A 12,219-nucleotide genomic window follows, 5' to 3' on the forward strand; every position below is an offset into this window, starting at 1 on the left:
AGTTGCATCACACACATGGGTGCACAGTAGAACCACAGTTTTCCTTTTCTTTTTCTTGACCTACAGACATATTTTGTTGTGTATTTGCATTATTAGGGCACATGTCTGTTTTGGGTCGTTATTCTAGCCCTTGGACCCCCCCAAGCTTTTTTTTTGTCTTTAGAATCTAACCTACCTGATGGTGGTCGCCAATCTGGTTTCAAATATGATGTAAGGAACACGCTTTCATTATCAGTCAGAGAAGCGGGATTCCAGGCGCAGGGTAGACTAACAGCATTTGATGTCGGACCAATGGGCTCAAAGGGACCTTGGTGGGGGGAAAGAGGTTAACAGGATTAACAAACATCAGTAAGCAGCCTTCCAATCCCAATGGTATTTAGAACGTTAACAAGTAGCATAATGTGAACACATGAAAATGAGCAGCTACCACATTGGTTACAAAACTACTTACTGAACAGCATATCACCAGTTGAAAATGACAAACGTCACCGCTGGGTCATCAAGCATGAATTACCACCAGAATATGACAAATTTTATAGTCACTGAAAATACTGCTTTCAGCAACTTGGAAGACTGCAAAAAAGTTTACCTTTTGTCGTAAAATATGTACAGTGGGGGTTACATACGGGCAGCAGTGAAACAAAATGGCTTTGTTAGCAACACCAACGTGTTGCATTGTCGTCACCTTTGCATAACGTTTTTAATGAGGTCCAAAATTGCGGTTAGGATATTCGAGTACATGACTTCTCAGTTTGTTGAACAGAATCGAATCGGAAGAGGTGAGTTTTACAGAACGATCTGTGTGTAGAGCAGTGGTTGGAAGGGATGAGGGGGCAAGCGACACCGACAACCATTCGTGTGTGTAAAATGCCGCTTTATTGAAACAGGTGCATATCACAAATTTATTTAAACTGGCACTTTGCCTTACATAACGAAAATCTCTCTAATCATAGATTTACCTGACCCCTTGACGCTCCTCCCGCCGGCGCCCCAGCCCTCAGTTTCAATCCCCACTGTATCGGGCATATCCAATCCGAATCCGCCGCCTGCAAGGATACCCACCGACCCACGCCCCTCTGGTCCATCTTAGACTTCCATAGCCAAAGACATACCTCGGTCCCTCTAAAAGAAACCTCGGACCACAAAATCCCGGCACCCCCTCTGACTCCCAACAACTCAGACACCCTAAAGGCCCCGACAAATAACATTTGTTACAGCAGGTCCCAAGACAAGGGTTGCCTGACCCGGCACAACCTCCCACACTCCTGGGCCCAACCCTCTAGCATCCAAGAGCCGAACTCCCCCGCCGACGGCACGTAACCCCACAGGAGTTTACCCATAAAGGCGATCCACGCCAGCTTCCCCTCTATCGTGACCCGCGTGAGCCCCTTCTCAATTAAGGACAGGATAAACTGTATAACGTCCTTCTGCCGCCCCCTCTCCGAACGCCGCGTCTCGCCCCAGACGCCACAAACTCCTCCCATGCTGTCATATAAGTCACCTTAGTAGAGTGCGCCAAGGACCCTAAAACCAGCTGCAACATCCTGTGTTGCCTACGTACCACAGTTGCAGCGGAATGCTGGTCGGGTCCGATCTGTGTCCTTGGCTAACCCATGGAATCTTCCCCACTGCGAACGAGACAAAGCATCGGCTAAGTCATTGTTCACCCCGGGCACATGCACGCGCGAAAAGCAATATCATGCCGCAAGCAGCCCAGCACAAACACTCGCAGCAACTTCAGCACCTGCGCTTCTCTAGACGACTGCCTATTCACCACCTCCACCACCGCCATATTATATACATGGAATGTCACTCTTCTGTGTGCCAACAAGTCCCCCAAAAGCGAGATTGCCACCACCAAAGGGAAGAGCTCCAGGAAGGCAATGCTCCTACCACCCCCGCCCACTCAGGGGGCCACTTCTCTGCACACCATCTCCCCTGCCAGTACAGCCCGAAACCGTCGCTCCCCTCCGCGTCAGAAAAGATTTGGGCATCCCAGACATGGTCATCACCCCTCTGCATGGGGATCCTGTTAAAGTTCTGCAAAAAGAACTGCCACATCCTCAGGTTCTCGCGAATACCTGCGGACAGCCGCACGTGATGATGCGGCGGCCAACGCCCTGCCCAATCTCCTACAGAAAGTCCACCCCACTCGCACCACCCTGCAAGCGAAATATAGGCGACCCAACAGCACCTGGATGTCCAAGACTGTGACTTTGTGTCGTGCCAACATAACCTCCAGCAACTCCAACATTTGATGTTTCTTCTCCGCTGGTAAATGGGCCTCCATTGCCCCCGAGTCCTGCTCAATACCCAAAAATGACAGCGCCGTGCACGGCCCCACTGTCTTGTCCGGTGCCAATGGCACGCCCAACTCCCCCGTGATCTCCTCAAACCTGTCCAGCGCAACCTGGCAGTCCGCGGAGCCTGGGGTGCCGACCACGAAAAACTCATCCAGGTAGAGCGTTACTCCTAGGTGACCCGTACGTTCCGTGAATAACCATTGTAGGAACGTGCTGAAGCATTCGAACAGTGCGCAAGACATCGAGCAGCCCATCTGCAACGCTTTGTCCATGTACCAGCGCCCGTTAAACTGGATCCCCAGTAAGCCCCAATCGTCTCGGTGGACTGGAAGCAGCCGGAAAGCCTACTTGATGTCGCACTTTGCCACCCTGCTGTTGCGCCCGCGGTCCCCAGCAAGGACATGGCTGCGTCAACAGAGGAATAAGACACCGTGGTCTCCCGCTCATCAATAAAATCATTTACAGAGCCACGACAAACGCTGAATGAGGCGAAACTGCCCCTTTTCTTTCTTTGGCACTACCCCAATGGGTGACACAATCAAATCCACCAACGGCCAGTCCTGAAAGGGTCCGACCATGCGGCCCTCTCCCACTTCCTTATCCAGCCTCTCCTGCACCACCTCAGGGTGCTCCTTGGCGGACTTCAAATTGTCGTCCCACCTCCGAACCCGTGGCCCCTCATAGCCCAGCCGAAACCCTTCCAGAAACCCCGTCCGCAAACGATCTGCAGCCCCTTTGTCCGGATAATCCTGTAGAGCTGCCACCAAACGGTCAACACTAACTGGAGTACGAGCCCTTTGGCCCAGGCCCTTTGGCCTAGGCCCCTTTACCACCCCCAGATTGCTGCTGTGTCCCTGGCCGAAAAACCCCGGACTGCCCCTGCTGTCCCCCCTGCTGCTGCCCCTTAGCTCCTCACCATTTGACCAGGGCATGTCCAGTCTTTCCACAGCTCAAACATTCATGTCGGAACCGGCAATACTCCCTACCGCATGCCCCTTAATTGTAATCCCAACATTTCATTGTGAACCCGACTGGTCCTTGGCCCCTGCCCCCACCCCACCTCGGGTGGGGCGGCCCTGAAAGGGCTGGTAGACAATAGGCAACCCGCTCACAGTAAATATGGTCTTACTTGACCCAGCCAGTCCCAAAGTGCGCTGCAACAAATCGGTGTCTAGCTCGCCCCATTTTGCCTCGGGCTCCCATGCCATGCGGACCCTGAACTCCTCGTCCTACTGGGCCCACGCGTATCCTCCCCCCATAATCTGGGCCTTCCTGATTACGTCCATATATTTAAACATGGACACCGACCGCTCGGGAAACTTCTCACAATACATGCTGGCAGAGATTAAGAATCGTAAGGGGCACCTTCGGCCTCTTCTCCTTAGATCCCTCCTTCGCCCTCACTTTCCGGTGCAGGAGTTTTAATATCTCCACATACTCCCCCTTCCAAATGCGCTCCTCAGTGGACAACATCAAATGAGCCCCTAAAGGCTTCGTGACCCCCATATACGGCAGCTGCTTGACCTTCAACTCCTTGCTCTCCACCTTCACACCGTCCTCCCCCGGGGCAGCCCCGCCCACGGTGCCACCTTCTCCGGCCCCTTTGCCACCGTCCCAGAGGACCCCACACCCGCATTTTTCTTGCTCTCTGGCACCTTGCCCACCGGCTCCTCCATCACCACATCCGGGCCTACCCCTTTGTCAGACACATACATTACCTTCCGAAGCCTGTCCCCCCCCGACCCTTTCCTCACCCCCCACCGAAACCAACCTCGCTGTCGCGCTCGCCGCTTTTTTACCTGGTGCTAAGTAAGCCGACCGACGCTCTCCACTCCTCTGATCCAAGGGGGCCGATCTCGCCTCCCAGGGTGATGCCCAGCCCATACTCTCCACCTGGCGCCGTGACACCTGTATATCCTACCAACACCATTACTCCCCTCCACCCTCACCATCTCTCAGCTCCCCTTCCTCCAAACTGTCATCATCATCATCAACTACTTCAACACCCCGAAAACCACCAGCCCTTCCGGCCGGCGGCGCCGACTGCCCCCTTCTACACATTAAAAACAACATGTGCGTCGCTCCTCCTCCGGTGTTGCTCCCCAAGCCGTAACGGCCCTGTGGGTGTAGGAGTTGGCGAGCCCGCCATGGGCCTTCTTCTGCCGACCGCGACGGGATCCCCCGCCGGTACTGGGCACGCCGCGGGAGGCTCAGCCCTCCCTTCACCTTGGCGCCATTGGGCCGTTCCCTGCCCTCCCAAGTCTGGAACCCTGCAACGCGCCTCCTCCTGTAAAACAAAGGGCAGGACTGGTGTGCTGGGTCCCTCTCTCTGCACCCCACCTACACCCTCATACTGCACCTCCGTCCGCGTGCGCCGGCCACCCATGCCCTACCGACCGCTTTAAGATCTCCCCCCCCTCTCCCATCCTCCTCATCCTCGCTCTACGCCAAGCTCCCAAACCCCGTCCCCTCATCTGAGGAGGCCCCCAGTCACCCCAGCCCCCTGTACCCAGCACCTCCCCCGCGCCTCCCCTCCAACACTCCCAGCCTTCCCCCCCACGGGGACCTTAAAACCCACTCCCGCTGTGCGCCCCGGCCCTGTCCATCCATTGGGCCTCCCTGACCCCCTCCGTCCAGGAGTCAAAAACGTTGAGACCCTCACAGTCCTTCTCGCTGCTTTCTGACAAGAGCAACGGGGACCAATCCCCCGCATCCGCCTGCCACAGCCCCTTGCACCAGACCCCGCCGCCGCCTCATTACCCCTCCCATCCCCTTGTGTCGCCCCCGCCCTCTGCAAAAGAACATCCTCCAACTCCCATCCCATCCACCTGTGTGCCTGGGAGGCCCCCCTAACTCCGCCCCCCCACTATCTTTGCTGCGGGACTCCTCTCGCCTTGTGTGTGTCCACCTCCCGAAGATATACATGCCGGGCGGGTGAGGGGGGGGCTCATGTCCCAACCTGCACACCTGCTTTTCTTCGCCGCCTTCCTCCCCCTGACCTCAGCCCCTTGGATCCTCCCTGCGGACCCCGCCTGCCCGGCCGACACCGCACCTGTGCTCCCGCGCTGCCCACAAAGCTCTGGTGCCGGAGGTGGAGAGGCGCTCCTCGCGCCTACCACGCACTGGCTCCAAACCGCTGCCCCCGAGCCAGCAACGCTCACCAAGCCCACCCGCGCCTCCCTGCCACGGGCCCCGCCTCCCACTCCAATGCGACCCCCCTGATAAACTGAGGCGGTCAGACATATGCTGCGACAGCGGGGGGAGACGCGCAAAGCGCTTCCCTGCTGAGATTTCGGCCCGCCCCGTCCCCCTCTCCCCCGCCATGGCCCTGCCCACTCACCTGCGTACGGGGATTCTTGCGTGGCGGCGAGCAGGCAAAAAATGCCGCCAACACGTCCGCCAACATGCACCTCGCGGGACGCGCCGTCCTCCTGGGGGCCAACCAACAAATCCATCCGCCCTGCCTCACTGAGCAGGCAGATGGCCTCAAGAACGCGGTAATCTTCGGATGCCATCGCAAGGGAAAACGCCACCGTCCACAACAATCCACGCTATAGGCAAACTGCAGCAAAACCCTCGCACAGGCCTGACAAAAACCTAACCTACAGGGGGGCGTGGCCGAGACAGCGATGTGAGAAGACGTGTCTCGAGCGAGCTCCGTTGCCCCGCTGCTTTCTCGAGCCTGTATTAGCGTAGTTTTCGGGGGGCACACACTCCTGGTGACCCTCTGTGTACCACTGGACCTGTTGAGGTCCCTCTCTGGTGGTGATCTGCGGCTGGAAGTCCACGCGCGGCAGCGGCATCAAAATCCGGAGCTCCTGAGACCGGCCGTTAGCCGCCATCTTACAACGGGGCCTGCTGCCGGGCCGCTTGGATCGGCCCCCACGGCAACGACCAACACTGTGGTTCGGGTGAGGCACCGGTACACCCCTGACCCCTCTTGTGGCTCCACTGCAACGGAACCAGCCTGACGCCATAGGGGACGTGCCGGCACTGTCGGGGCCGGACTGCCGAAGGCGGGACACACAGCCGCTGCCCGGGCACTGAGACCACGCGAGTCCCCGGCTTGAGCCGGAGCACCAGGCCCGACCCAGAGGGATTGCCGGAGACCTCCCGCCTGCGGGCCCTGGCCGCGGCTCCCCCGCCCACCATCGGACTCCTCCGGTGAGCACCATCTCCCGGGGACCTGGGGACATCGAGGCCCGGCCACGGGCCTGCCCGCCATTCTGCCCTCTTGGTGGGGGACTGGCCCCAGCATACGGAAGATCCCTGCCGGGGTGGATGAACTGAAAAGAACTCCCGCCGCTGCATACCGGTAAGGCCTGCGCCCTGGGGGCCCTCAGCACAGCCGCCCTCGCCCCCTGGCTCCCTCTTCGACGCGGCCCGCCCCTGCCGGACCTTGTGAGCTGCTGACTTGGCGACCCTGCTGCGCACCTACGGGGACTCCGGGGGCCTCCACCGTCACCCTCCCCTGCTCCTGGGACTCTTGCAGCTGGGGTGATCCCGGGGGCCTTCTTTGACACGGCCAACTGGGCACCAAGCCCGGCCCACCGTGGGACACCTGCCGCCATCGCCCCCCTGACGCCTCTCCAGCCTACTAGCTACAACACCCCCCTGGCTGCACTACCTGCCCCCGCTCACGCGCCTGGCCTGGCGCCCGGGGGGAGGCCCGACCCTGCGTCCCGGGTGAGACTCCGGAGCACCCCTGCTCCCACCCGTGGGCTCCCTGCACCAGCGGAACCAGCCTGTCGCCGGCGGAGTCGCGCCGGAGCTGTTGGAGCCGGGCTGCCACGAGCGGAGCACACGGCGGCGGCCTGGACGCCGAGCCTACGCGAGCCCCCGGCTTCGGCGGGAAGAACAGGCCCAGACCCGAGGACTTGCCGGCGGACCCTGCCCACGAGCCCTTGCTCCATCGCCCGTCGCTGGACCCACCCGGTGAGCTGCAGCGCGCTGACCTCCTTCCCCCCCCTCTGCTGCCTTCCCGGGGGGTCCGGCGGTTGCGGGGCTTGGCGGTTGGCCTACCCGCCATTTTCCCCCCTCGGCTGAGGGCTGATCCCGCTGATCCCGCTGACGGACGATCCTTGCTGGAGTGCCCCCGGCTGCCCTGGACTCACTGGCAGTGTGCAAGCGGACCCTGAGCCTTGGTGAGCCCCATGTCTTCTGGGCAAATCTTCTGACCGCCTCCCTGCTAAGGCCCCGCCAAGCCTGGTGGGCCGCAGACTGGGCACACCTGCCGCGACCACACGGGGACCCCGGGAGCCTTTGCCTTCTGCTTTTCCCGGCGCTGGGCCTCCCGCAGCTAGGGAGCTGTGACGCCTGGGGGGCCCTCCTGGATGCTCCTCGACTGCTGTGGAGGGGCTGGCGGGACGCTGCTCTGGGAACAGGCCCTGACCTTGGTGGGACGAGGGGACTGAGCCTGGCCGGGACTCTTCGGGAGCCCCCCGCCTGTGGGCCCCAGACGCGATCTGCCGTGGGACACCTGTAGCCATCACGCACCTAACGTCTATCCTGCCTCATTGCTACCTTGCCTCCCCGGTCGCTGCTCCCGCTCCGGCGGCCCCACCACATTCTGGACTCCTTCAACTTGAGTGCGCCCCACGCCTTGTTAGAGGACGGACCTGGCTACAGACAGCGTGGGCAGCGGCACGCATTGCCGTCTCCTGCACCGTGACCTTGGGCCCTAGATCGTGGGACCCGGGCAGCTACGCCGCAGGGCACCAGTGCGTCCTCCCTCGAAGCAACCCCCACCTCGACCCGGCGACTGTGCGTGGAAGCCGATCCTGTCCCTCACTGCCCCGTGCCGCCTTGAGTGGATCATGACTCGCGGCAAGGGGACCAAGCTGGAACCCCCGCCCACGACGACCAGAGGGGCATCAGTAGCTTCTATGTGGGGCAAGGCGGGCTCCCCGCCGTCTTCCGGAGGCCCCTCATCGACGTCAGGGGGAAAACCCCCGACGCCGTCCGACTCTCCACCGGTGACGCAGGCCTTCATGACCTCCTTCATGGCCGATCTGAAGACGGAGATTGGATCCCTCAGAACGGAGGTCCACACCTGCGTCAAAGAAATGCGCAGGGAAGTCACTGACCTTGGAGATCGAGTCGACGGCCTGGAGAAAACGGTCGACTCCCGCACCGAAGACCTGGAGCAGATCTGGCAGAGAGTGGCGACCCTTGAGGAACAACACATCCAGCTTCAGATTAAGCAGGAGGACCTGGAAAACAGGGGAAGACGCAACAACCTCCGCATACGGGGCGTGCCACTTGGAGAAGAGGGGACTAATACCATGGCCTATGTGGCCCTGCTCTTGCAAGCGGTGTGGGGCGAGGAGGACGCCCCCCCGCCGCGCCTCGACCGTGCACACCGGGTCTTTGGAGCGGGAGGAAAAGCGGGCCTCTTGCCTGACATCGTCACTAGACTCCACTACTTTACTGAGAAGGAGGCCATTTTGAAGGTAGCTAGGGACAATCCGGACCTGCGGTACGAAGGCCACAAAATCCAGATCTACCAAGACTTGGCCCCCACAACACTCCACAGGAGAAAGGTCTTTCGCCCGATCACCGAGAGGCTCCGGACCCTCAACGTCCCCTACCAGTGGGGCCACCCTTTTGCTCTCATCTTCAAGTGGGAGGGCAAGCGTAGGGCTCTCCGGTCCTACCGAGAAGCGGCGCACCTGCTAAGCATGCCAGAGTCCCCGGACCACAGCCCGACTCGCCTCCCCCGCTCGGAGAGGGGCCCCCCGCGCCCAGATTGGTCCACTGTGCGCCCCCGACGAAGGTCCCCTCCGGTGGACGCGCTCTCTACTTCTCAGTCCAAACAGGACATTATCGCACACATCCGCTCCCTTGAGGGCGACCGCGAGGGGCAGGCCTCCCAGCTCCTCGCTTCTGGCTCGGAGGGTGGGGATCGCCCCTCAACGCCGGATGGCTGCTGATCGCTGCTGTTGTATCACATGCTACCCTGGGCGTTCGCTTGCCAGCTGGGCGCTTGGTCTTGCCCTCTTTCATCACGGTGGCCTGATCCCACTGCTCTAGAAATGGACAACACTCTTCGCTTCTTCCAGGCCGAGCACCGCATCGCCGAGCTCCAGCGCCCTGTGGGTGCCTGACCGGGCCGAATGGACCCCACGGCCCGGCGCACCCCCCGAACTACCTTGAAGCAGCGGGGTAGACGGGCTCTGAGACGACTTGTTTGAACACTACTTTCCCAGATCTCCGCTCCCTCCCTTTGTCCCGTAGGAAGTGACATTCCTGAGTTCATCCTAACCCTCGGGTAGAGGATGTCCGGTACCTGGGACACTGTACATTGGGCCCGTTGGCCTGTTTTGGTTCTCTTCCCCCTCTGCGCCTTTTCTTCTTTCTTTCTCTCCTCTCTTCCTACTTCCCCCTTGCACATCCCCCTCTTCCTGTTCCTTCCCCGCGCTTGCGGAGGGGTGGCATGGTGGGTCCTGCGGGAGTTGCCGCGCTGGCGACGAGTTGACGCTTCTGCTGTCCCGCTCGCGGGGAGGTCTGCTAGGCCGGGATCTGCGCGACTCCAAACCCCCTTAGCGCTATGACAGCAAACATCCCTACACCCTTGAAGGTCCTTTCCCTTAACGTCAAGGGGCTCAACTCTCCCAACAAGCGAAGGCAGGTATGGCGCTACCTCCTGCACCACTCCCCCGACATTGTTCTCCTCCAGGAGACACACCTCCTCAGGGGAGACATCAAACGCATGACGCACCCTAGATACCCCACACAGTTCTGGGCATCCTCTGACACCAAGACGGCGGGGGTGGCAATCCTCTGTAGGGCTGGCATTAGGCGGGGACCCGTGAAACCCTTTAAAAGCACTGACGGGCGCTTCCTCCGAACCACGGTACAGATAGGCTGTGCACAGTTCACTCTATGGTGTGTGTATGCACCCAACCAGTCGTAGGACAAGTACCTCCAGACATTATTGCGGGAACACTTCCCAATGGGCGACGCTAATACAATCCTGGGCGGTGACTTCAATCTTGTTTGGGACCCCGAGCTGGATCGCGCGGGCGCCCCCTTTAACGGCGCGGGAGCGATGTCTTCTACCCTCAAGACGCAGCTTACGGACCTGGGTCTCGTGGACATATGGCGCTACCATAACCCGGGGTCCCGAGATTACTCCTTCTACTCGCATTCCCACCGGACGTACTCCCGTATCGACTATCTGTTTACCTCTCTTGAACTGACCCGAGACTCCTTAGCTGCTGCTATATCCGACATCTCCCTGTCGGACCACGCCCACGTGGAGCTGTTACTGCAGGACCCCCAGGCTCGTGCCGCTCGCGAACGCAGGTGGGTGCTCCCGCCGAGAGTCCTTCGAGACCCGGATGACGTTGCCAGCATCCGTGACGCCATAGACTCGTATTTCACCGTTAACGACACCCCTGACATGCCCTTTCACACGGTGTGGGACGCCTTCAAGGCCACCATTCGGGGCCACATCACTTCCTTGGCGGCGGCACGGAGGAAAGAGGTGTTCAAGTTGGAAACTGACCTGGCCAGCGAGATCAAGCTGGCGGAGGCCCAGGATCGGGACGCCCCCACTCGGGCGACAAAGAGAGCCCTTGCCAATCTCAGGGGACAACTTCGCGCCCTGCGCACTAACAAGGCGGAATTCTCCCTGCTGGCGCTCAAGCAACGGTATTATGAGGGAGGGGACAAAGTGGGTCGCCTACTGGCAGGCAGACTGCGGGCGCGCGCCGCTAGGGCCCACATCGCTAATGTCATGCGGCAGGATGGCACCCGTGCCACCTCTGAGAGGGCCAAACAGGCTGCGTTCATTGAGTATTACTCCTCTCTATACGCCGAGGAGCCCACTTCTGCGGAGGCGCGGGAGGCCGTGCTCGCGAACTTTGAGGGATCCCCGCTGTCCCCGGCGTGTGCAGCCACGTTGGAGGACCCCCTGCGGGAGGAGGAAGTGACAGAGGCTATAGGGGACCTCCCCGTGGGGAAAACCCCGGGGCCGGATGGCCTGCCATTGGCCTTCTATCGCCTGTTCCTGACCCAGCTCCGCCCACATCTACTGCGCCTCTATGGATCCTTTTCTGACGCTATCGGCCCGTCCCCCGATATGGGCATGGCGGAAATAGCCTTGATCCCCAAACCTGGGAAGGACCCCGACTTGTGTGCTTCCTATCGCCCCATCGCCCTCCTTAACACCGATCTTAAGATTTACACTAAGATCCTGGCCAAACGGCTGGATCCACATATGCCGGGTCTGGTGAACCCGGACCAGGTGGGTTTTATACGAGACCGCCAGGGGGCCGATAATGTTCGCAGGTTGGCACACTTGGTGGGAAAGGTACACCATTGGAAAATCCCGGCCTGCCTCCTCTCGCTAGACGCGGAAAAGGCCTTCGACCGGGTCGACTGGACCTTCCTGAGGGCGGTCCTTGAGAAACTGGGTCTTGGCCCTACCATGATCTCCAGGTGCATGGCCCCTTACATTGGACCACAGGCTAGAATCCGGGTCAACGGCCAACTGACACCGCCGCTCTCGATCCACAGGGGTACGAGGCAGGGATGCCCGCTCTCGCCGCTCCTGTTCGCCCTGGCGGTCGAGCCGCTGGCGGAGTTGATTAGACGTACCCCTGACATCCATGGCATCCCCCACGGGGGGCGTGCTAACAAAGTAGCGCTGTTTGCGGACGACCTGATCCTTACTCTCACGAACCCTCGAGTCTCACTCCCAGCGGTACACGACGCCCTCACACTGTTCGAGCGGGCGTCTGGCCTTAAAATTAACCACACCAAATCTTGGGCGCTTAACCTCACCATCCCCGAGGAGGAGGTCTGCCTACTGAGGGAGGTCACGCCCTACCGTTGGGCGGATGAACACATCAAATACCTGGGTCTGGACCTCACTCCTCGCCTCGACTCGTGGTCCTCGAAAAACTGGGCT

The 12,219-nt window shown here is 60.3% G+C and overlaps 1 protein-coding gene across 4 annotated transcripts in view; it reads right to left on the minus strand.

Annotated features, from left to right (window-relative positions):
• The window catches only part of RIPK2 (receptor interacting serine/threonine kinase 2), a 419,608-nt gene that overhangs the window by 48,604 nt on the left and 358,785 nt on the right, over window positions 1-12,219 (minus strand). For all 4 annotated transcript variants that reach the window (XM_078687067.1, XM_078687064.1, XM_078687066.1 and 1 more), the window contains exon 10: window positions 176-307. In XM_078687067.1, coding sequence (XP_078543193.1) covers window positions 176-307 — 132 coding nt within the window. The remainder of the gene's footprint in view (window positions 1-175; window positions 308-12,219) is intronic.

Source organism: Lissotriton helveticus, chromosome 4_1, assembly GCF_964261635.1.
Source record: "Lissotriton helveticus chromosome 4_1, aLisHel1.1, whole genome shotgun sequence".
NCBI lineage: Eukaryota > Metazoa > Chordata > Amphibia > Caudata > Salamandridae > Lissotriton > Lissotriton helveticus.